Here is a 24,267-nt window from a genome sequence, read left to right as displayed (position 1 = left end):
TAAAGATTAAAAGATACTCATTTTCACACATCAATTTCCATTATCCCCTTGAAATTTGTAGACGACAAACAATTAACTACTGTATTAATCACACTCACTTATTCAGTGACATATTCTGTCACATGGCAAAACACATACAAATATCACACTATTTCAATATTTCTACCTCTCCTCTGCAGACTCCACTCGTCTCCATTCTAAAAAGAATGATCACTCATTTGCTTAGTGCAAACATAATACAATTCCTTTTCTGGGACGTTATATGCCAAACTAGTATCCTCACCACACTCACAAACTTATACATAAAAAACTACTACCAAACCAGACCAAATATATAAAATATAGTTGCTCACTCGATATTTTGCACCAAGGAACGATATTTTGCACCGAGTTGGCCCGGGGCTCGTAGGAAATTAACCAAGGAACGATAAGTTGCACCAGGTTAGCCCGGGGCTCATAGGAAATTAACGAGGGAACGATAAGTTGCACCAGGTTTCCACCCCACGGGAATCACATTTTTGGCAACCAGAGTTTGTTCCGAATACTGAGAAGTTAACCGAATCGACAGTGGAGGCTGTAATTCTCCACCGGCATCGAGCTTCCAAACAGCACCCCATGATTGTTGCATTTTTCTCCACTCAGCTGTGATCACCTGCTCATTGTTACTAGTTGTTTTTAATGACCCTGTTTCCATCAGGCCAACTCCAGCAAGATCACCATCTCCTTCTTCAAACTCAATCACAAATGCAATGTAATTAGAGTTCGATCCCTGGTCAACGTGGAATGCCAAGGTTTTCCCAGCATAATCGCATGCAACACTACAAAACACAAGTCATGTCAGTAAAAAATCCATAAATTTTATGTAATTCTTTACCGTCGAAAAAATGTGTGAATATGTGAATTACCGAGCAAATCTGATTTCTAAATTTCCAGCATCCCGGAGGAGTTTCTCTTGGCCGGGAACGGCCATGGCGCCAAATGCTGTTCCACTTAAATCGAAATGAGCCCTATCGGACGCGCAAACACCTCCCGGGCAAAAATCAGTAATCACAACTCTTGCAGGCTTGCCTGAACAAGAAGGATGTTTCGTACATTTCACCTGCAATTTTCATTATTTCACCCACTGTGAGAGACTGAAGCACTACATGATCAACTTCGAATTTTGTCATCATTTGAGTGCGCACTTCATACATTAGGTGAGTCAACATTAATAAAAAATAACATTAGAAAGTAGCAGAAGATTCCTGTCCTTTGTAAACACGAGCAAATATTTTTGTTTAAATAAATAATATATCATATTTGTTTAGTAGTACAGTACCTGATAACAAGCTCCACATTCTTTGCCAGAATTGTAAAGCGATGGACCAATTCCAGTAACCATAGAAGAGAAAGGTGCTTGTGACACAGATTCACCATATCCGCATGATCCTCCTGCATTATATAAGTATTTAGAAAAAATTCCCTGAGTACATATGCATGGACTTTAATGTCATTTTCGCAATGAAATAGACAAATCCTGTTTCTCCAAAAACGTATTAGGTTGAAATATAACATAAGATCCATGCAGGTCTTTCCTCTAACACCTTAAAATTTTGATGGACCTGTTGTCAATATTGGTACTAGAACTCTGGTTTAAGATTTTAAAAGGACTAGTTCTCAAAACTTTATGAATTAAAACAGCTTTACACGTCAAAGAGTGAAATTACCATCGCTTCCAAAACCATCAGGGGCGCCATACCACGTCGCACCAGCATTCGACCAATGAGTCGCCGCGGTGGACAAGTTAAAATGCCTGGGTCTGAACCCATGGCACAAGTGATTGCTAAGGCTACTTAAAACTAGCAAGCAAGATGTGTAGAAGAGGAAGAAATGTGGCAAGTTAGAAACAGAGGAGAGCATTGGGTGCCTAGTAGCCATTGAGTGTATATATGTTTCAGTCTGCTCTGCTCTAAGTTGTGCTATTCAGTGTTGATTGCACGAGATTATTTATAGACGGAACGCATGTGCCTTGTTGCAATCACATTCACTTCAAAATCGCAATGATATTGATTAATTAGAGGAAATAAAGAAAAAGTTAAAATGAAAAGCTACCCCATGTTCATTTTTTTTCAAATCGTTCTTTAATGCCGTCACTGTGTATTGGCTTTATCGACTGGGTTTAGCGAATTGTGATGCAGTAACATGCATGGCATCAATCTCAATTAACTTATTCATATTCGGAGGTGTTCTTCTTCATCTGCAAAAACTTTAAACTATTGACGTGCAGTAAAAACCTCGCATGATAAATTCATTTGAGTTGATATATTTAATCTTAACTAATTAATAATCTCCATAAATTAATAAAATTTAATAATTCTGATATTATTGATTTACAAAAATTTTAATGCATATCACTTCCACGTACAAGATTTACTATTATTACATGACAGCGCGTGTTTTTATTCATCATGACAAATAAAATTCAAGTTTCCAATTCCGTCAACAGTATGTTGATCTAATATTGCATAACTAAAATATAGAATAAAATCTGTTCGTTTAAATTTCAACGAGGTGAATCGATTACGTGCAGTTTCACATGGGAGAGTCGGAAGAACGAAGATGATGTTGTGTGTATAATAGTGTAGCCGAAAAACGGTATGGACGACGGAGTAATTAGGTACATACAGACGTTTTCACGTGTATGCTCTATCCTCTAGGTCCAAAATAGTAATGCAAGTTACAAAAGCCACCGAATGTTGAAATAATGTCAGGAATTGCAAGAACGCTGCAATAGTATCCGGTCACCGCCTATTAATTTCGTAAATATTCAATGTTTCATTTATATTAATTTAAATAATTTTCGGTGTCACTGTAAACCAATCCGTTGAAGCTTGAAAATGACGAATATATACAATACATATAGAAGAATTTTACTCTAATACAAACCTCCTTCTTCTGCAAACTAGAACAACCCTTTTAATTATTTTGATGATGGATATGGAATTATGGATAATACAGAGTTTGAGATTCAACTTGGTTACTCATACTTGAAGATTGAATGTCAATAACATGTTGAAATTTGATTTAATCCAATCAGATTTGTTTGAGAATAGAAGAAAATGGTGGAATCTGTTACGAGATGAAAAGTATGGGAATACAAATTGAATTTGATCAAACTATGTTACCCATTTTACATCTAACTCAAACTAAAGGGATGCAAAATATAAATAAGTCTATTTTTTCGATATTTACATATTTTGGATTATAATAAAAAAATATAACAGCTTTGTATGAAAATTAAATTCAGTATTTTTTTCAAAAGTGTGAGAAACTGTTTTCTCAAAAAAGAGATTTTAAATCTTTACTAAAAAAATTGTTTGTTTTTCAACATAAACTCTTTTTTTATTTTTTTTTGAAATAGGATTCAATTAGCAAGATCAAAATAAACTCTTGAGCCCATTTGTTTACTTCTTAATGCAGCTTAATAACTACACATCTGAGCGCTTCATCTTGTTCAGACTATTTGACAAATTTTTTCCCAGCGTTGAATCATTAATATAGAGCTGAATAGTACAGGATAAATATTCCAAATGAATCACTTCAGCTGTTGTTCCATTACCTTAGCTTATCCTTCGATAGTCAACAACTGGGTTAATATAATTTTAAAAACGAAATTATATTCATTAATTTGATGCATATTAATAATCTTATTTATCAAGATTTAATTTATTTAAGAATTTAAGAATAATATAATTAATGATGTTTATTATAAATTAATGTTAATTAACATAAGTTATCAAATAAGATATTTTGAAATTTTAATGTAAATAATCATCGTGAACTCAAATTATAACAAAATTTGTTTTAGCAAAAACTTTAAAAATAATAATTATTATAATAGTATATTACATTTTTATTTGTCAAACAATATTATTCATTCAGAATTCGGATGCCTCATTGATTCAGATTATTGATATATTAATCATTCAATTCAGATTTTTTCAAATTTGTCAAATGACACTTTAATACCGTATACATTTCAACCAGGGTATTAGAGCCAGACCGAATAATAGCCCCACGGAGTTTCTACTCAAAATAACTAACTATATAAGCATAACGAGAAAAATGAGCAAATTGTCGGTAGGGATGGGTCATATAAAATCTTATAAAAACCCTCCTCATTGACAAAAATTCAACTGATTCTGCCGTTGATGGTGGTTACTGGTCGTTATACCGCATTTCCCTCCACTATTATAAATTATTTCATATACGGCCGATCAAAAGGACACACATACGGTTTTTATTTAAAATATACTAGCCTTTAACCCGTGCGAAGCACGGGCGAATATATAATTCATAATTTATTATTTATAAGTTAAATTTTAAAATTATCTCAGTATTTTAGTATAATTGGAACATTTATTTATAAGTATTTTTAGTATTAATATATATTATTAATAGTAGTTTCATTTTTTTCAACTAATTATATTTAAGAGGATAATGATAAAATTTTGTCTTGTAATAGATGAGGAGTGTTTTTAGTATCTGAAATTGTTTAAAAAAATAAGAGTAATAGACCTATATGACTTCTACTTGTATAAAGAGAGTACAAAAAGAACATGACCAAACCAAAAATTTGTACGACTACAAATTATACCCATGTTGGCTTATTATAGTACAGTATAGATGATCAATAGTCGATACAATATTTTTTCTATGATCGACTAAAAAAGTATTTTCACAATTTTACCTTATCTTGATACATACAAATACGCATAAAATGCCTTCCAAAAAATAGATGCACAATTATATTTTTTAAAAATATATATCCATAGTCATACTTAATATTGTAGAATTACCTGTTTATATTATTTATATAATGTGGGTGGACGTTAGCAATAAAATACATTATATGGAGTTTATATTGGATCCATGTGACAAAAACCATTATCTTGAGATATACAAATAATAAATTGAAATGGAAATCCCACCCACCGAATCCATCATTTTCTCTCCTTTCCTTTTCGACAATTGTTTTCGTGACTTGATATTTTGTTTCTTTCCCTTCTCAAATTTTGGACACAACCACATTTTTCTCTTACTTTATCGCCTCCTCTCATTATATTTTGAAAAAGGGAGGTCGTATACATATCACGCTCCACTTTTTCGTTTATTTTTCTTCTGTTGTCTACTTTTAGCCTCTAGGTCCTCTACTGTTCAAGATTTTTGTTGGTTGATGTTGTTTTCAAACATTTTTATAATAATTAATTAATTAATATATCATTGTACAAAAATAATATGGGATTGACAAAAAATATGGACGGTGCATATCACGATTTACGAAGGATTATAGAGGTCCAAACTCTAGTCTTAGTAATGGGCCGGACCAGGCCTGGCATGGGTGAATTCGGACTGGGCTTCGTACTTCTTCCATGAGGCCAGGTCTACAAGTTTGCAGCTTGCTGTCTTTCCAATTTGATGTCATAATGTTTTTATATTTATCTAATTTTTAGACCTTGATAAATCTCGGGGGTTTGAATCTCTACTCTCCCACAATCGGCTCAAAAGGGAAGTGCCTTTCCCTCTGGTAGGAAGATCTTATATAAATTTTTTAAATTTAAAACGGATCAGTCGGTCTGGTCTACGAATCTATTCGAACTACCGATGAATTCCTATAATTTTAGGTGGGATGGGAATTGTAATTATTTCTACTTTTCGAGGTATAATGACAGACCGCATGAAGCCGAAGCACCATGGAGGATCTATGAGTTATTTCTTAATGTATATTTAATTTTAAACAAACTAATATATTATATATTATTTCAATTTAAGTATATGTCGGTTTTTGTTGGTTAACTTTTTCCATTAATACGTGATCAACCGATAAATTCTTAATGGACATTTCAACTAATTAGTGTTAAATATTGATTTTTATGATCATAATAAATTATACTATTAAGTATATACCTAATTCTTTTGTCGGATTTATCCCAGTATCTTTCCGGATATTTGAACAATAATATTTTAATTTTTGAAAAAGAGTATTCATAGAAAAATCTCATAAGCATCCTCAAAATAAGAAGTAACAAAATATAAATATATTTTATTATGATCATAAATGATATAAAATTTTGCTACATAGTTTTTTTGAAAATTCGACTAATATAAGCATGAGGTTGTCTAAATTTCTATATAATGAAAATATGTGATGATGGCGGATACTTTTTTATATAATTCTCTATTATTTTCAATGCTTATTCATGAAATTATATATCCAATTGTAACATGTCTTCTAAATATCATCTTTGTTTCCAAATAACAACGCGTATCTTGAATATGTGTAATTTTCTTGTGCAACAAAGTTCCATTTCACTTCATTTTATGGCAATAAAGTTACCGTTTTGATTGGTGAAAAGAGCCCGTATAGTCTGGTAGTTTGGCTGGTCAAATAAATAGGCCACAAATTTTATGTGGCAGTTAAAAAACACCAACCCAGCCGCCCAGGTTTCCAAATTTTAACTGTAAATTCATGTTGTCTGAAACTTTTGACATTTTCTCATAAGTTATGAAGAGAGACAAAGAGGAAGAAGATCGTTTGGTCTTAAGAACTGGTTCACCAAACGTTAAAGATACTGTCCTATGTTGTGGTTTTGTTCTTGATCATGTTGGTGAGGTTGTTCTTACCCTTTATCCTGATTATCTTTCCTGGATCAGGGTTGATTCTATGTTTGATAATGATGTAAGTTTTTAACCTGAATTGTATTTACCCTTTCGTTTATTTTGTTCTTTAGTATATTTATCTCATAATTCTAATTAGGTTAGTGTTTTAGTATTTATTATTATGCTTATACCTCAATTTAGATGATTGCATATGCAAAGTCTTGATCTTTACACCTTATTGATGATGGGTTTTTGTTATTGGGTCGCGTTATAACGAAATTCGACCTGGGAAATTAGGTTTCTGGATAATGTTTTGAGAACTAAGCATTTTTTTAAAAAGGATTCTGGCTTAGATAATGCACTTTAAATATTTTCGGCTTGAAGCTGGACATTTAGAATGTTATTTCTACTATGGACTAGACTTTAAAGGTTTTGTTGTTGGAAGTTCTTCTACTGACTTTTTATCGGATGTTACTTTTATTATAATGTTTTCCCTAGCTTGACGAGCAAATAAGTAATTCAGTTTTGTTGGACAAGTAAACTGTTGGGTGTTGTATAATTTAGGAGTTTGTAATGATTGATACGCAGTAATGTCATTTACCTATCTAAGTACATTGGCTTGTGTAATTTGTGGTAGCAAGACACTGGATCATCTTGTCTGGGTATACAGTTTGTTTCTAAGAGGGATACTACAATCAAACACTCTGATGCATATGCAGTTGAGTTAATTGATTGGGGTTTGATACATGAATCTGTTCTTGCAAATGCCACTGGTTGCCTTCTTGGTCAAGCATCTGAGGTTACTAACTATTTTCTTTTCTCATTCAGTTTTGTCATCAAATTACCTCATACTTGAATAAGTTGATCATGCATTCTTGACAGATAACTTTCCTATTCTATGCTGCAGATGTTTCGCTTCACAATACATTGTGTTCAGAAGTCCAAGACTCAACCCTCCCTCTGGACACCGGCTGTTTATACTTTTGGTCACAGGGATCTACGAACATGTCAAATGTGGGTGGCTCGTATCAATACCTTTATAAACATGGAAGCAGGGCGACCGAAGAGTCTTCTGGTAGGTTGATCATTGCATATAGATTGGTGTATGGTATGCGAGACTGGCAGTTCTTACATATATATTAATTTAAATATACTAGCAGTAAAAGAATTCCAGATTTTATTAATGAAGATTAGGTTTTTGTTAACCCGAGGAGTGGAAAAGGAAATGGATGTCGTACCTGGGAAGTGGTGGCTCCGATTTTTCGTCAGGCTAGAGTTCAAACAAAGGCAAGTTTAGTTTTATATTTCGATTACCAATTGTTTACATCATACATGGCAAATTGACTCTGATTTTTCCATTATTTTTGATGTTGTATTTTGTATTATGGCTCTCCATAAAGTGGAAATAGCAAATTCATGACTTTTAGTATATTTGGACTAATTAGATGGTAGGCTAGACATGAAAGTAAATTAATACAGCAGAGCCCAATCACATCGTTAAAGCAGATAATTTTTTCTGACAGTTGATGTTATCCTCAACCCTCAGGCAAAAGGCCAAGAAAACCCAAGCTAAAAACTTAATTAGCGATAAGATGCCAACAATTGTATTTTCTTTACTAAATTAAGAAATAGATGGCCTCTAAAATAACATAATCATTCAGCCAAATATTTTTATTGGCTTAACAAATTAGGAATAAAATGCTGGTTTGGGGGCAATATGGATATAAATCTAGAGCTTGACTACGTCATATGCTAGCTATCGTTTTTGTGGAGCCCAAACCAACTCTCACCTCACCATGAAATGCTTTAAGAAATAGTGGGTTCTCCTCTTTTTATCTAAGCAGCAGAGTTTAGGAAATTCATTGAAATAAATGTAGTTATTTAGAATTTGCATATATATTTAGTATCGTGCTATACCTGTAGTTTTTTAAATTCAGTTTTTTCTTCAGGTATTTGTGACATGCAGGGCCGGTCAAGCTTTTGATATGATGGTTTCTATTTCAAACAGGGAGCTCAATTCTTATGATGGTGTTCTTGCTGTTGTAAGTAACAAATTACCTTCATGAGAAATTTTTTTCTTTCAATTTGTAACTAATTAGAAAATATTGATAGATATGCTTTGCGGTTCTCGAACAAACACTAATAGATTGCTCTACCTGTATTCTGGTTCTCTACATCTTAATTGATACAATATGCTGTTCATTCAAATAACATTATTTACAGTAACCTGATTTGGCTCCAGGGTGGTGATGGTTTTTTCAATGAAATTCTTAATGGACTTCTCTTGTCAAGGCATAAAGCTCCTTATCCTCCGTCCCCTAAAGATTTTGGCCATTCCCATTATAAAGATGAAATTACCTTGGTTCATTTGAAAGATAAATGTATAGATCCTTCCGAGCAAAATGAAGATCAGTCTCCTCTTTTGTCAACTTCAGAACTTAATAGATCACAAATTAAAAATCTCAGTACGTACCTTTTTATTGTAAATTCAACTTGTACTTGAACATATGTTAAGCCTTATAGAAGCTTATTATGGTTATCTAAACTTTCAGGACCAGAAGATAATATAGGTCAATCAGGTTAGTTATTCATCATGTATATATTACATTGAACCTACTTCTATGTAAAAAGTAGGCTCCCGCGAAGCTGTCTGTATAATATTACAACAAACAGAATAAACAGTGGTGCACATAGCAGACACATGCTCATCAATACAGCTTTATTTTAATGGTTTATTGAATAATGCTCTAATCGGCGCCTTTTGTTTCAGATCGAGAAGCTGACTTTCCCTTCCCAAATGCGCGATTTAGATTTGGGCTAATTCCTGCAGGTTCAACTGATGCTATTGTGATGTGGTATTTTCTTGTGTTGCGGGTTGCCTTTTACTGCTTCCCCTTTTAAGCAATACATTCCATTTTAGTTCTGAGAGCAAAATGGTCATTTAATAATCTATTTTTTGGACATTTCACTTTTATTTTTCCCTCTTCTTTAGGGATCACAAACACTTAATCAAGACGTAGATAATTTTGGAGAATAATTGGTGCATAAGTAAAACTTACTTACAGTAGGTTCACATCATTGCTTTCTTGTACTGGGTTTAAGAGAAACATATATTGCTGAAGGATGTAGGACTAACAAAAGGAAGCGCTGATGCATATAAAGCTGATAAGACCGTAGGAAATTTCACTCTTAAATGTTAAGTAAACGAGTGAAAGAAAACCAACGCAAGATCAATTTGGTCCATAATTATATTACATATGAATTACCCCCGGTCCCTACTGGTCCAAAACAAAAAACCAAGCGCACAATTAAATATTTTAACTGTCTCGTGCTTGGTGGGTAACTGCAAATGCACTGTTTAATTGATAATTAGAATATTTTAACTGTAAATTGCACTTTGTATTTCCCAGCATATGTTCATATACCCTCAAGTACACCCAATATGAACCCTGTCACTTTGGCCTTTTAAATTTAAAACTCGCTTCACTTTGCACACCTTGAGATGTTTTCTGTCTAAAGTAGGCTAATAATTAAATTCTAGAAGGAAAAACATAAAATCATGATAATTTGCAAGGGTTTGTCAGCAGCACATAGTCAACCCGTAGTTTTTGTAACCTTAGAACCACCCTTGAGAAAATGAGACACTTGAAGATAAACACAAAGAGCCGTGGAAACGAGAAGATTGAAGTCCTCACAACACAAGTTGTATCATTTATTCATCTTCTTTATTCCATTTTCTTATTTTACTTCAAAATTTTGAACTAATTTGAAATTAAGGGGCTTTGATGGATGATGTATAACTGTATAAGTATTCATTTGATTTTCTGTTCCGTGTTTGGTATAATTCATTATATTGATTTGTGTGTAACGCTTCTGAAAATTTAATTAACTTTGAGATTGATTGATTAATTTATGTGATGCTTGGAAGACACAATCTAGATAAGACCCAATCAATATAACCCGAGACAGACACTTGTGTAAATTTGTGTCTGGTTTAGGATAAGAATATACCTAATCACTTTAAGTAGTCAGATTAGGGCCTTATCGCTACATTTTCAGTTAATTTGATGCCTGGAAATTATGCATAAATGTTACCTGCCATGTTTTAGGTTGGGCATCAATCACAAATTATTAATAAATTGTATATGTCCTCCACTTATTTTTCTGGACTAGTCATCTTTAAGTAGAGCTATACAAAAAGTAATTTCCATAAAGACAAGTGTATTATAAAGTGTAATCATCAGGCATTTTCTGTGAGTCAAACTTGAACTGAAGGCATAATTGTCAAGTTTATTTTATTTTATCACGCACTTTCCTAACTATGTTCATGAGACCATGCATAGCACTTGTTCTTTAACAGTATTTTGACTTCTTGTGCTTTAAAGACCAATGTTTTTGCAGAAGTACTCTATACTAATTATAAAACAGTATCTATTTCGGCCAGATACCCGAGTTTAATATTTTAAATTTAGGCACTACAGCTAATATACATTTATTGCTAGCTAAGAGCACATTTTCTTTGCAGCACCACTGGAACCCGAGATCCAATAACATCAGCATTACACATTGTCCTTGGTAAAAGGATTAGTCTTGACATTGCTCAGATTGTGAGGTGGAAAGCTACCATTACATCGAAGGAAGAGATGTCTGTACGTTATGCAGCTTCTTTTGCTGGGTAATTAGTGGCCCATATCTTCAAAATGAGGATATTTCTTTTTCTAGTATCTTGGATCCTTTCAGTTAGAAATTTACCAAGGATCATCCAACTTCAAATCATACTTTATTTAAAGATTCTTAGATCTATCATCCAGTTGTTTATTTTAAATCAGGTATGGATTCTATGGCGATGTTATTACAGAGAGTGAAAGATATCGGTGGATGGGTCCCAAGAGATATGATTTTGCTGGTACAAAAGTTTTCCTTAGACACAGGTATTTCCATTAGCTGTGATTTTTCATACTTTCTTGCTCCTAGAGCCCTGTAAACCTTATGGGAACATTACCTATGATGTAATCCCTTGTGATACATAGAAATGACAGAAGTAATGGAGTGCTACTGCTAGAGTGGCTTCACCATCCCTGCTCATCACTGAGTTATATTCTTCGATTCTTGTGGTCCAATTTTCATGATAGTTTAGATTTTCATTTTCTTTTTCATTTCTATAGTTCATATGAAGCAGAAGTGGCATATGTGGAAGTCAAAAAGGATGAAGATGGTACTGCTGGTTTCAGAACGAAATCATTTTGGGGACTACCTAGAAAGTCAGAAAGAGTTGCTTGCCGTGTTAAATGTAATGTTTGTAATGCAAAACCGGCTCAAAGGCCAGCTGAAGCTCCCATCAATGAGCCACACCTACATGAATTAAAATGGTTGAAGTCCAGAGGGAATTTTCTCAGCGTCGGAGCTGCTGTAATATCTTGCCGTAATGAAAAAGCACCTGACGGTTTGGTTGCTGATGCACACCTTTCAGATGGTTTCTTGCACCTTATATTGATCAAGGATTGCCCCAGGGCATTTTATTTGTGGTAAATATGCATATCTTGGTCCATTTTCTGGATTTCTTTGAGATTTTCTTTATGAATTATTCTATTAAAAATAACACCTGATTAAGCTGTACACTATCAGGATCTATGACAAGTGAGTTCTCATTATTTGTCTAAAAATGTGCGAGGTGCAAATAACAAGTGACTCCAACCCTCCATAATGCTTACTAGTTGCTTTGTCATATAAAACATTTAAAAACGAATTATTGAGGTCCAACTTGTATATCTTTACTAGTAATTTATGTTCATTCCAACACATAAGCTCTGATCCTTCACATAGATTTCACTAGAAATTAACAAAGGACTAACTTGGAGACTCAAATATTTTCAATGTGAGCAGGCACCTTACCCAGTTGGCGAGGAAGGGAGGAAATCCTCTGAACTTTGACTTTGTGGAGCATCATAAAGTATGTTTTTTCTGTAGTGTCCCCTTAATTTCTCTTACTATGGTTATAATCTCTTAGTCTTGACATATTCTCCTGTATGTAGACCTTGGCTTTTACATTCACATCGATTGGTAAAGAGAGTATATGGAATGTGGACGGGGAGCTCTTTCCTGCCCATCAACTTTCAGCACAAGTATTCAGAGGCCTTGTTAGCTTATTTGCTGATGGTCCAGATGTTTAACTAAAGTCTCTGGGAAATTTACATTTTGAAAATATGTATTACCCTCTTCAGGTAAATTTGTATAATTAGTTTATTTGATATATGGTCTGCATTTATGGATCCTATATCATAGATATAGTGGTAACTAGTAGAATAAGCTTGATGTATATTTTTAGCCTTTAGGTTTATTTGAACTTAAAAAAATTTGTTTATTTATGATTTTTTTAAAATCAAAGTAGAACAGGTTAATACTGTTCGTGCAAGCTTGTTCATGAGAAGAATCAGCATTGTAATCTTTAGATAATATCAAAGGTTCTATCTGAGCTGAATTTACTGTTCCACCTATTAAAATTTTTAAAGTTCTATGAAATTTTAAAAAAGAACTTACGATGCTTTTATATTATCTTATAACAATATTATATTATTGAATATTAATACATTAAAGTTTGACTGTTGTGAAGACTTCTACTCTTTATAAAGTTAACAAACTATTTTGATTTTTTTATGTAAAAATCATAATCCTATACATTTAATCGATAGGAAATCAACACTTCAAAGAATATAAACATTTCAAAACACGTATTTTTTATTTGTTTCATTGAAAAAAATATTTTAACCAATAACTAGAATAACCTTGTTTTATTATTCTCAACGACGTTAATGCTGAGTTACTATAGGATGCAAAATGTCGGGATCCAAAAGTTTTTAGCTCAAGATGCAAGCCTCTAAAATCAAGGTAGTAAAGTGTAAAATAATCTTTTTATGTCATAAAGTAAGTAAAATTAACGAACAACATTTTCCCCAAACTCCGATCACTTATCAGGATAGAGTGTCGGAACGGCAGTCTCTCCGATCAGCCTCGCCGGCGACTCCTCATCTCCGTGAAATCACACAACTTCGATGCTTCTAAATGTGCTTTCGCTGTAATCTCCCAATTCTCATCAGTGTGATTGTGGTGATCATTTCAATCCCAATTTCCAACCGAATAACAAAATGCAGTTTAAGTAATTTGGGGAAAATGGAAACGGGAGTTTCCTCATCGAAATCGATAGATGGCGAAGAAGATGTCTTCTCCTCCAAGCAATCTGATGTCTCCTCAGCTGATCATCTTGTTGTTATGGTCCATGGAATCATGGGAAGGTCTGTTTTGCAGCTCTCTTTTACTGCAATTTTGTGTTTGTTTTTGTTTGAAATTTTAGGGTGATAGATTGTGCTTGTTATCGGCTCGAACACGAATACAGCTTGCAGAATACAGCATATGTTTAATTAGAGAGCTCGAAGAGACTCCTGGAGGCTCTCTTCCTTCTCACTTTTAAAGAAGCTCGAAGTGCTTTCAACTTAATTTTAATTCATTAAATATTCAATTCTTTCCGATTCCTCGACCACTTGTCATTTTTGGAGTTAAAAATATGAATAAAAGATATATAGAGAGCAAGTATGTAGACTGTAGAGCATTGTTGGAGTTGACAGGTTAACCAATGTACAAACTTAATTGGAACCACGTTCTTAATATTGATCTTGGGAGTAAACTAGGAGACTTTTGGTGATGCTTTGAACCGATACAATGAAAAATGTGTTAAGGTTCAACATGATCATGTGTTAAACCTTATTGAGTTCTAAGTGGACCATTGTCATCAGATATAACTATTAATTTCGGAAGTTGATATATCCAAACCTAAATTCTGGAACATCAACTCAGGATATGCTGTTTTCATTAAGTACTTATATTTTCAGTGCACATGTATGTTGAACCTTTGTTATATTTGTCTTGAACCTTAGGGTTCATATTTTACTTAACAAGAAACTGGTTCTCATATGCTTTCAACCTATATTGAAATAGTGATGAGCCATTGAATGGTTCTTGTGGGTTGAAATTTTAAATCTTTCAAGTCTTTTGACAGTTCTGTTTGTATTGTTCTGCAGTACTGCAAATTGGAAGTTTGCTGCTGAACAGTTTGTTAGGATGCTCCCGGACAAAGTATATGTTCACCGTAAGGAACTATTTCTACATGCTTGACAAGTTTCTTTACTTAGATCTGTATGAAATGTTTTTTTTTTTTGCTTCCCCTCATGGCCTCGTGCTGCTTTATGTATTTCTTATGTGGTGGTTTGTATTGATTTTTTATAAGTCTTTCAGATGCACTGCATATGTGTTCGTATGTTTGTGAATAAAAAATCGGTAAGTGTAATGTTGAGTTGAATTTTGCGTGTATGGAGATATTCAAAAATCAATTTGGTATTCATGTGAAGTGGAAGAGTCTTTTGATTGTGTACATGAATCTATATATGGAATGTTCTCACTATTACTTCCATGTACTGTATCTAGATCTGTGAATCTAATTGCATTCACCATCTATGTTAGGTTAAATTCTTACTGAATTGACTCGTATATGTTAAATTTCCTAGGCAGCGAAAAGAATATGGCTATGCTGACGTTAGACGGCGTGGACGTAATGGGCGAGAGATTGGCCGAGGAGGTCTGTTTCTCTGACACTTATGGCTAAAAATATCCTAACTATGGAAATTACACTTTCTGATATTATAACGGTGGATTTCAGGTCTTTGAACTGATCAAACAAAAGCCAAATTTGCGTAAAATCTCATTCGTTGCTCATTCTTTGGGAGGATTGGCAGCAAGATATGCCATCGGGAAATTATATAAGCCTCCTAAAACTGACAGTGAAGGTAATTTACTAGCTGATGCTGCTGAGGAGTCAAAGGGGACAATAGGTGGTTTAGTGCCAATTAATTTTATTACGGTTGCCACACCTCATCTTGGTTCAAGAGGTAACAATCAGGTTAGTTTTTTTGTTTTTTTTTGATAAATTGGGTATGTATGTTTTAGGACTTAAATGCTGCATGGAATTATTGATATAAATTTGGATGTGTACTAAGATATATGGTAGATGTTTAGCATTGTATAATATTTAAATTGGAAGATATTTACTATTGTGTTAAGCTTGAGTTAGAAGCCTAAGCTATGAATTTAATATTCTTTACTCTTCATTTCGTTTAACTCATGACTGATTGATATTGTAATTATGGTCTATACTATAGATTGCTTCCCTGAACTTTCCTGTACATGCTTAAAATTTGTACATATATTCTTTCTGGAATTTATGCCATATTCTTGAACCATAAAATTAAGCCCGATGTCCAAATCTCCCAAAACCTCAAGGTGTTAGGAGGAGGGCTTACCAGGCTCACACGTGCCTGAGCTCTGATACCATGTTAAGCGACCAATTCTTCCAAAACTTCAAGTTAGTAGGAGGAGGGCTTACCAGGATAGGATCATATAATATTCTAACATGCAGAGTGTTCCGATTTTAAGTGGAAAGTCTGTTAGTTGTTTAAAGTCTCTCCTTTTGGAACTAAATAGTTCTTAGTGATGCAATACTCTACTCTGTATTCTCACTATACCTGCCTTAAGTTCTTAAGACATGTCTGGAGGATCATGTTTTCCTTTGGCATATATTTATGTTTTTCTATGTTATCAGCATTGTGGTATCTGCTATGTGTGTATTTCCACTCAAGGGCATTTGGTAAAGTTGCAGGTTCCGTTTTTGTTTGGTGTAACCGCTCTTGAGAAAGTTGCAGCTGGGGTTAGCCATTTGATATTTAAAAGGACTGGACGCCATCTATTTCTTACTGATGATGATAATGATGGAAAGCCACCACTGCTTAAGCGTATGGTGGAAGATCACGAGGATTGTTATTTTATGTATGTTGAGCAAAAAATATCATATAATGATTGTCTATTTGTTAGACTATATACTTGAGATGCTCTTCTCGAGACTTATGGAGGGCCTGATTTGTAAATGCAGGTCTGGACTACGATCATTTAAACGTCGTGTAGCTTATTCGAATGTTGGTTATGACCGTATCCATTTACATTGTGTTCTAGCTGTACTTACTGTTCTTCTAGGTATCATGCCATTTTATCATCTATGTTAAGCTTACTATTACAATCAGATATTGTTGGCTGGAGAACAGCATCCATCAGGCGAGCAGTTGAACTGCCTAAGGTATTATTTTTAACTTTTCTTATGTGTTATACTTTAGTATGGTTGTCTTTAAGAGGTTACTGATTTTGTCAATAGTGGGAGGACTCTGTGAATAAAAAGTATCCTCATGTTGTGCATGAAGAATTTATCAAGGCATGTGATGCTGGGCGTGATTATCCAATACCAGTTGAAGATGACAGCTTAGAAAACGTAGAAGGTCTGTAACTGTAAATTTATGTTTGTTGAAATTATTATTTTTATTAGAAAGTATACTCAGACAAATAGAAAGCAATACGCATGTTCAGAAAATTTGTTTACAACTTATTCAGACAGTGTCGCACTTCATCAATACATAAAATAGAAAGCAATGCGCATATTCAGACAAATTTGTTTTCAACATAAATACAAATTTATTATTAAGATATCACTCAACTAAATATCATCGTTCACATATTTCTTTTTTCTTCTGTCCTACTTTTAAAAATCTGTAAATGGTTTCTATGGTTAAGCTGCTTCTGTGTTGACACCTATGATTTTGCTGATACATGATTCTAGCCTTTTCCGTGTTTTAGTTGTACTGCATCATTTGTTCATTATTTAAATTAAACAATATGTTTCTACTTATAGTTGCTTGCATCCGTGCTATTCGACTGTTTCTAAGTGCCACATACTTGCCCCTATATTATCCTATATTGCATAAATTAACATATAGTCTACATGTCAGCCTGCTAGGTGCTGTTTATTTCTAATTTTATATGATCCCTATGACATGGTTTCTCTAACTCAATTGACCCAAGCAGAGGAGCTGGTGACTGGCCTGTCTCGTGTGTCCTGGGAAAAAGTGGATGTCAGCTTTCATAGTAGTAGCATACTGCGGTTTGCTGCTCACAGTGTTATTCAGGTAGCCTTCCACCCTTTCTCTCTGTGTTTATTTGTGTGCGCGAGACATTGAGAGAGAAAAAGCGAGAGATTTGGCGAGTTGGTCAAAAACATGAACATGACCAATAGTATTTTTTTTCTAGCTCTGCTGGACAAGATCAATATATATTGTTCCCACTCCACATGTAGCACCAATTTTTTAAGGAAATCTCAAATGTATTTTCTTTATTTTTAATGTTTAGGTTAACAACCTGACTTAAAGTTTAATAGCTTTCCATACAATTTTGCACCATAATCAGATTCCAGCAGCCTATAGGACATTCAATCAGAAAATCAATTGGACAATATCAGATTACTTAGTGCTTTCTGAATGCAGTGCTCTTTTTATTCCAAGTGAATATTGAGTATCCAACAAATAATAATGTGGTGCCTCTATAATATTTCAATAAATTTATTTGTGCATTTTTATATTTTAATAAAAACTCCCCATCTCAATATGTCAAAGGTCTCCAACAACTCTAATTAAAGTCTATAATTATAAACGTTCTACAGCTACCTCTATACAGTATACACTAATGTGAAGTAATCAGATTTCAACAGTCTGCTACATCTTGAAGGGACAACAGACTTCAGCACTATTAAATTCCTAGGGCGGGCACAGGGGTTTTAGCGGGTGAATTTGAAGTGTTATCTGAGTCCAGTTTGCTGTTTAATATTTAAGTTTTTTATCTGGGATTGTATCCGTATCAAAGTGGGATGTACTATTGTAATTCATATTGGCAACCTAGATAACAGATTGTAATATCTGGTAACCCTATAGGTTTTCTCTTTTAAATCTTATGATTTCATTGTTTCTATTACTTTTAGATACATTTAGTACAATAATGTCCGCACTATCAATATATATTGCTGCTCAACCCACTGTCAATGTATATGCTGTTCACTAAATTAGAAACAAATTAAGAATTTTAACTACAAACTGATGTTTTTTATTATTGTAGCCTTATTTTACTGCATTCATCTTAGTATTGATCCAAGTTGGGTACATTATTCTTTTGGCATTATTTGTTTGTCTCGGTATATATTAATTGACAGGGACGTCCCATAGAATTCAGGAGCCCTATGGCAAAAATTATTAGACCTCCAGTAATTATTTAAAAAAAATTATGTATAATAAAGTTTTGATTTTTTCCCTTTTAAAATATTAAATTGTAAGATTAAAATAAAATAAAAACATTATTATTTATGAGCAGCTACTTCTCAAATGCTTTTGAAAATAAAATTCGAATATTCGACAATTACAAAAAGTAAAATTGTATCTCTGGATTAAATTCGCATAAATTTTGCATCTAATGACTTATACGTGAGATTAAGAGTTGTAGAAGCGAAACTAGCATATAATTTGACATATTATCCATTAACTATTAAACCCTTTTGGGCCCCTAAAAAATTTAGGGCCCCGCCAAGCACCCCCTTATAGCCGGCCCTGTTAATTGATGTCTTATAATTTCTCTTATTTGATTTAAACATTTCTTACTTTAAAGTATTTCTAACATAGACTCTTGTATTCATTACTACATTTCATATGAATTTGTTTGACAGGTCAAGGATGAGAACATTCATTCAGAAGGCGCAGATGTTATACAACATATAATTGATCATTTTCATGTCTAGACTTTAAAACCTAAGTGTCCAGTTTTACAGAAAGGGTTAGATTTTCTGTTCTTTCTATACAGGTAAGTTATAGTAAGCACGTGAATGGTGTTTCAATGTGCTAGATCATGGAGTTGAACATTTTTTTTTGGTTGCAGGTTGAGATGTTCACCATGCCATCTAGGGAATTGTAATTGGTTGCACTTTTCACAACTGTGGACATGACATCGAGTTTATGTATTTCTTTATTTTAGAACTGAACTTTCATTTGGATAACTATGATATGTAAATGGATTATTAATGTCAACCTGATAATATTTTGTGACAATTAGATATTTTCTTTATCATAGCCAACTAATTTATGAAATCCACTTTCGTGGGGAAAACCTAATTAAGAATACTGTGTTACATTCTAAAAGGTGTTAAGATGACAACGGCAATAGCGACTCAGCTAGATCAGACCTGCTGCAGTCTTAAGATTAAGTGAAGCTCCAGAACAAAGGGGCTGTAGTTCAAACTTTGGTGGAGTGCAATTCAGCTAATAATGATATGGCTGGGAGTTAGTTAATCAAGGACTTCCATCTGGAAGTTAGATAGGAAAGTTAGCGGCCTAGTAGTCGAGGATAACAGATTCTGTATGTACTATGAGTATGTGTGAGAGTGTGTGCGATGGCTGTTTATGGATTGTATGTAGGGAAACTTATACTATATATGTAACTGAAGAAAAGGAGTATGTACCTTTAAATTTTGCAATGAAGAAACAAGGGCTTTTATAAGAAATTTGAAGAAATTGACACGTAATATTGTTGATTATACATGTAAGGCACATTGCTTCAGACTTAATGATGGGGGAATATGACACTAATAAGATAGTCGGCAACATTTAGGATCGGGTAGTACATTAGGTGGAGATATATATCCCTTTGTTATGGCAATTTTAGTAGTTTCTTACAACATCTAAGACATTTTCTGGGTCCAAGGATATAATTAGGTGAAGGTACAAAGAGAGGAGCAAATGCTATTTACGAAAGAGGTGCTCATATTACCATAATTTTATCTTTGCAAGGAAAATAAAATTCTAATACTCCTCTTGTACAGGAAGTTGAAAACTGAGGTCTTCAAGTCGCGGAAGCTGGAAATTCGAAGGCAACTGACAATAATATTGCAGTAAGTTTTATCAATTATTATGCTCTAATATGACATACATCTGCATTTCTCATGTCAGGTATGATTTAAGATAACTATTATATCCTGTATCACTTAATAGACAGTCTCTTGGTTTGGATAATGCTGTTATATAAGCTCATAGGCCATTAATACAGCTAAGAGTCTCATTTTTTGTGTAAATTTGTGAAGGGGGAGTGGTTAGGATTGTTTTAATTACACTCTCCTATGTTTATTTCCTAAATGTGACGGTTAATTCAGGTTTATAGTTATATTGGATTGGTAAACCAATGAAAAGTTTTGTGTTTTACTGTTTTTGGACAAAAAATAAGGGAATTTACCAAAAACACCATTTTTTCTAAGTTTTTTTGCGATTTTACTATCTTTTGAAAATATTTGCAAAAATACTTATGTTTTGGAAAATATTTGCTAAAATACGGTCTGCAACTAGATTCAACCATATGCAATTCAGTTAATTGGCCCCGCAGGGGTTGCAAATATGGTTGCATGTGGTTGCATACAATATTTTTGCAAATATTTTCAAAAGTTTGGTATTTTTGCAAAATATTTGGAAAAAAATGTAGTATTTTTGCAAAAAAAATTAAAAATTTGGACTTGAATATTTATGAGAAAACTCTAATATAATTTGTTTTTTGCTGCTATGGACTTCAGGAATTGTTCTTCCTTTGTTCATTTAGTTTTATAGCTTCCTGGAAAACAAATTACCTGATGTAAATCTTACCTTAGTTTGGTAGACTCTGGTTCATAACTATTATCTTGAATGTGGCACTGTTGTTTGTTTCCTCAGTCCTGCGATAGCAAGTAGAGCATAATTTTTTCTTATAAATGGACTAGCTATATCCTGTCTTTTGTGATTTGCTTTTGCTACTGTCATATGTTCCTCTATGCTGCAATCTTGTGGTTTTACAAGCCTGTCCTGTAGGTATCTAAAACTCGCAAGGCAGCTTTCACTCTTCTAATATGCTTCCCAACTCAACTGTATTTTGTTGTTATGTAAAATCTGTTCGGAGTATTCTTGTAGCCATGTTACTATTTTAGTGTAATTAGTAATAGACTATTAATACATGATGAACATTGGCTAGGAACCTTTGTGCTAATGCCAACCTAAATGCACAACTTGTCATCCTCAGATTTGATTAGAACCCTGAAACTGTCTGTTGTCTGTATTCACATTCTAGGCGGTGAGCATCTCAGGATTCTATGGACTTGCTTGAAGTATTAGGACTTCCACCAGGAAATTTATATGTTAGATTTTTTTCTGTTAACCAAATTAAAGGCACTCACCACTATGTCCTGCTCTAAAGTTGGTTCAAGTAAGTATTATAGAGGGAGGTTGAGATTTGTGCAGACCCTACTTGCTTAGTGGGGGACTCATCAGAAATGGTGACGGAAACCAGATTGCACTTGACAATTTCAAATTTTGTTGAGAGGGGGCCAATTTGTACTTGGAATATTTTGTGGCCGAAGTGTACTTATTGAAGGGACTAATAAAATATTCAATCCCCAACTTGTATACTAGCAAATGTAAGCAAAAAAGACTTTAGGGCAGGTCGTGTTAAGTGACAAACTCTCCCAAAATCTCAAGTTAAAGCCCATTTTTTGAGTCGAGAGTAGATATTGGGGGTCGTAGGGAGTTGAACCCGAGTCTCCCCGAGACTGGACTCTGATACCATGTTAAATGACCAATTCTCCCAAAACCTATTGGAAGGAGAACTTGCCAGCACTATATTAAATTTTAACAGGTTGCGGCGCACGCTTGATGCTAAGCACGCCCACCTTTGTTCCTACTCCTTTAAGTAGAAAGACTGATTCCCTGAGGACCGACATTTTGACAAAAATCTTGAAAAGTTTGGAAGATAAAACTGTTATTTTCTATAAGTTTAATACTCTAATGAATAACAATGAAAAGCTGCAGTAAGGTATTACAGGGTAAAAAGCAGTGTTGATATATCCATTATTCCATCCTGTAGTTGGGTTCTCTGGTGATTTAAGAAGTAAGTTTAACTTCTCACTTCAAAACGGACAGAAACACGACTGTGGATTTATGGATTACTGTTTTGTAAATAGAGTCTACTTGTGAAATGTTAGTTCTGGTATTGTAATGTGCAACTGAAAATCAAGAGTGAAGCTGATGACTTTGAGATTACGGGCTAGGCTTGTTGCACCCACAAATTAATCCCGTTTCATTCAACACCATGATCTCATATACAACAAATGGTTTGATAGATACTTCTTTATTGAAGTGAGCTTAGACACCTCTGGGATACAATGATCAGTCAGTCTGCGATAGGATAGTGGCCCTGACTTTAATGTTAGTATCCTGGCTTTACGAAGGTTGATTAGTTAAAGAACTTTAAACGAGTATGTTGTAGATAACCGGGTTGTAAATTACAATTCATGTTGTTTTCACATTTTCTTTTCTTTTTGTGGCTCCTCACAGGCTGCATTTACTGAAACATTTTCTTTACTGGTCTGGATACCTCTGACCCTCCGGTAAAGAAAAAATTATTTCGAAACTGGAGTATACGTCTCTCTTAATTTTAATATTTGGAAATTTTTATTTCTATTAATTTCCGAAAGTCACGCCGATTCGGATTCGAATTTTTCAAAGGGAGCCTCCCCGTCTCGCCAGTGTATATCTATGAGTAGACAGGATTATGTTTGGCTAGGTGTGAGCCTGTAACTATCATGCTTGGGTGCGGAGATAGAATTTTGCAAGTTGGTTGTGATGGGTTTAGTTGCTATGTACATGCAAGAAGCAGAGGTCCCCCTTGAAGGATGCCAATAGTAGACCAGCTTCTTTCACTCACTTATCCTCTGTGTACATCTCATAATTTTGTCGTCGGCCACCACATAACTAGATGATTATCGAGTCCCAATCATAAATCATTGACGGATTTTTAGTATGAGCTCATAAATACACATTAACAACTATTTTTTGTCAGGTAGAGGATTTTTATTGGTTTCAATTTCATTAATAATGATAGTTCATGTATGTACTAAAATATAAACGAGTAAAGATCTTCTGACTAAGTAAAAGTTAGTTGTTAGTATGTGTTTATTTTCGAAAAATCCATCACTTAACTAAATCCGATATTTCTTGACCTCAGCATAGTCGACATTCATTCCCCGACTGAATCCGCTTGAAGTTCCATTCGTTTTTACTGTATGAACTTATACGTCTTAAATCCGTAATTTGACTTTCTCGCGCACATTAGGGGAACTGAGACTAAAACTCAAGCTCATATGATCCGATATGTTGAAATCGATTTTTAAGAATGCGATTGGGTACCAATGAACCTGTCCATATCGTAATGTGTTACCCGACTCCAAAACAAATAGTTATAAATTTGATTACTAACTGGCATCTAATATCTGCCGTCAAGTTTGTCTGCGGCCCTAGTCCTACACAGTGAGTGACCCGCAGTCTTTTTAATTAACATGTGAGCATCCAAGTACGACTAGTTTATCTTAATTTCCAACTTAAGAGTTTAAGTAGACAGAATAATGATTTCAGCAACAATTTTCCGTGTACAACGAGAAGTAAGAAATTAGATAATTCTCTAATATCTAATTTAGAGAAATATCTAATTTTCATCTATAGGATATACGTTGTCACCATCACAGTAAAGATAGTATTAAAGTTATTTATTTACAAAAAAATGTAATTAATTCTAACTGGCTAATTAACGTTCATACAATATTTGTGGGGAGCATGCTCAACTTTCCCGGCCTCGCTGGGAAAGTTGAGAACCGCT

The 24,267-nt window shown here is 33.9% G+C and overlaps 3 protein-coding genes across 6 annotated transcripts; 2 read left to right on the top strand and 1 right to left on the bottom strand.

Moving 5' to 3' along the window:
- On the bottom strand, window positions 1-1,971 carry LOC108216724 (expansin-B15). Its single transcript, XM_017389559.2, has 4 exons — window positions 1,707-1,971; window positions 1,319-1,431; window positions 906-1,099; window positions 1-818 (listed from the first exon to the last, which is right to left on the bottom strand). Exons 1-4 carry the CDS (start codon window positions 1,915-1,917, stop codon window positions 455-457), a joined length of 882 nt encoding a protein of 293 aa, XP_017245048.1. The 5' UTR covers window positions 1,918-1,971; the 3' UTR covers window positions 1-454.
- A 4,478-nt stretch (window positions 1,972-6,449) lies between these two features.
- Window positions 6,450-13,127, top strand: LOC108219473 (ceramide kinase). 3 transcript variants are annotated; one of them, XM_017392943.2, is made up of 13 exons: window positions 6,450-6,718; window positions 7,277-7,438; window positions 7,547-7,714; window positions 7,834-7,926; window positions 8,589-8,681; window positions 8,882-9,104; window positions 9,192-9,218; window positions 9,410-9,494; window positions 11,165-11,314; window positions 11,469-11,570; window positions 11,805-12,164; window positions 12,523-12,589; window positions 12,672-13,127. In XM_017392943.2, the coding sequence occupies exons 1-13, from the start codon at window positions 6,545-6,547 to the stop codon at window positions 12,807-12,809; spliced, it is 1,842 nt and encodes a 613-aa protein (XP_017248432.1). In that variant the 5' UTR covers window positions 6,450-6,544; the 3' UTR covers window positions 12,810-13,127. The 3 variants fall into 3 exon arrangements, with proteins under 3 accessions (XP_017248432.1, XP_017248433.1, XP_017248434.1); XM_017392944.2 differs by having other exon boundaries at window positions 6,577-6,718; window positions 7,281-7,438; XM_017392945.2 differs by having other exon boundaries at window positions 6,580-6,718; window positions 7,359-7,438.
- A 407-nt stretch (window positions 13,128-13,534) lies between these two features.
- Window positions 13,535-23,431, top strand: LOC108219210 (lipid droplet phospholipase 1-like). 2 transcript variants are annotated; one of them, XM_064091887.1, is made up of 12 exons: window positions 13,559-13,928; window positions 14,712-14,779; window positions 15,195-15,265; window positions 15,347-15,586; window positions 16,343-16,509; window positions 16,613-16,668; window positions 16,761-16,813; window positions 16,889-17,009; window positions 17,593-17,693; window positions 19,274-19,407; window positions 19,483-19,561; window positions 20,423-23,431. In XM_064091887.1, exons 1-10 carry the CDS (start codon window positions 13,699-13,701, stop codon window positions 19,343-19,345), a joined length of 1,179 nt encoding a protein of 392 aa, XP_063947957.1. In that variant the 5' UTR covers window positions 13,559-13,698; the 3' UTR covers window positions 19,346-19,407; window positions 19,483-19,561; window positions 20,423-23,431. The 2 variants fall into 2 exon arrangements, with proteins under 2 accessions (XP_063947958.1, XP_063947957.1); XM_064091888.1 differs by lacking the exon at window positions 20,423-23,431 and having other exon boundaries at window positions 13,535-13,928; window positions 19,483-19,652.
- The last annotated feature ends 836 nt before the right edge of the window (window positions 23,432-24,267 follow it).

The sequence above is a fragment of the Daucus carota genome, chromosome 4 (genome assembly GCF_001625215.2).
Source record: "Daucus carota subsp. sativus chromosome 4, DH1 v3.0, whole genome shotgun sequence".
Classification (NCBI taxonomy): domain Eukaryota; kingdom Viridiplantae; phylum Streptophyta; class Magnoliopsida; order Apiales; family Apiaceae; genus Daucus; species Daucus carota.
This window is presented reverse-complemented; position numbering and strand designations above follow the sequence as displayed.

What these genes read in the sequence shown, in the direction of transcription:
- LOC108216724 (XM_017389559.2), bottom strand. Translation starts at nt 1,917, where the DNA reads ATGGCTACTAGGCACCCAATGCTCTCCTCTGTTTCTAACTTGCCACAT. An exon ending in TGATGGTTTTGGAAGCGATG is followed by an intron (nt 1,432 to 1,706) that starts GTAATTTCACTC and finishes TATATAATGCAG; the next exon opens with GAGGATCATGCGGATATGGT. An exon ending in TTAGAAATCAGATTTGCTCG is followed by an intron (nt 819 to 905) that starts GTAATTCACATA and finishes TGTGTTTTGTAG; the next exon opens with TGTTGCATGCGATTATGCTG.
- LOC108219473 (XM_017392943.2), top strand. Translation starts at nt 6,545, where the DNA reads ATGAAGAGAGACAAAGAGGAAGAAGATCGTTTGGTCTTAAGAACTGGT. An exon ending in ATGATGGTGTTCTTGCTGTT is followed by an intron (nt 8,682 to 8,881) that starts GTAAGTAACAAA and finishes ATTTGGCTCCAG; the next exon opens with GGTGGTGATGGTTTTTTCAA. An exon ending in ACTGATGCTATTGTGATGTG is followed by an intron (nt 9,495 to 11,164) that starts GTATTTTCTTGT and finishes TTTTCTTTGCAG; the next exon opens with CACCACTGGAACCCGAGATC.
- LOC108219210 (XM_064091887.1), top strand. Translation starts at nt 13,699, where the DNA reads ATGTGCTTTCGCTGTAATCTCCCAATTCTCATCAGTGTGATTGTGGTG. An exon ending in GTCCATGGAATCATGGGAAG is followed by an intron (nt 13,929 to 14,711) that starts GTCTGTTTTGCA and finishes ATTGTTCTGCAG; the next exon opens with TACTGCAAATTGGAAGTTTG. An exon ending in CACGAGGATTGTTATTTTAT is followed by an intron (nt 16,510 to 16,612) that starts GTATGTTGAGCA and finishes TTGTAAATGCAG; the next exon opens with GTCTGGACTACGATCATTTA.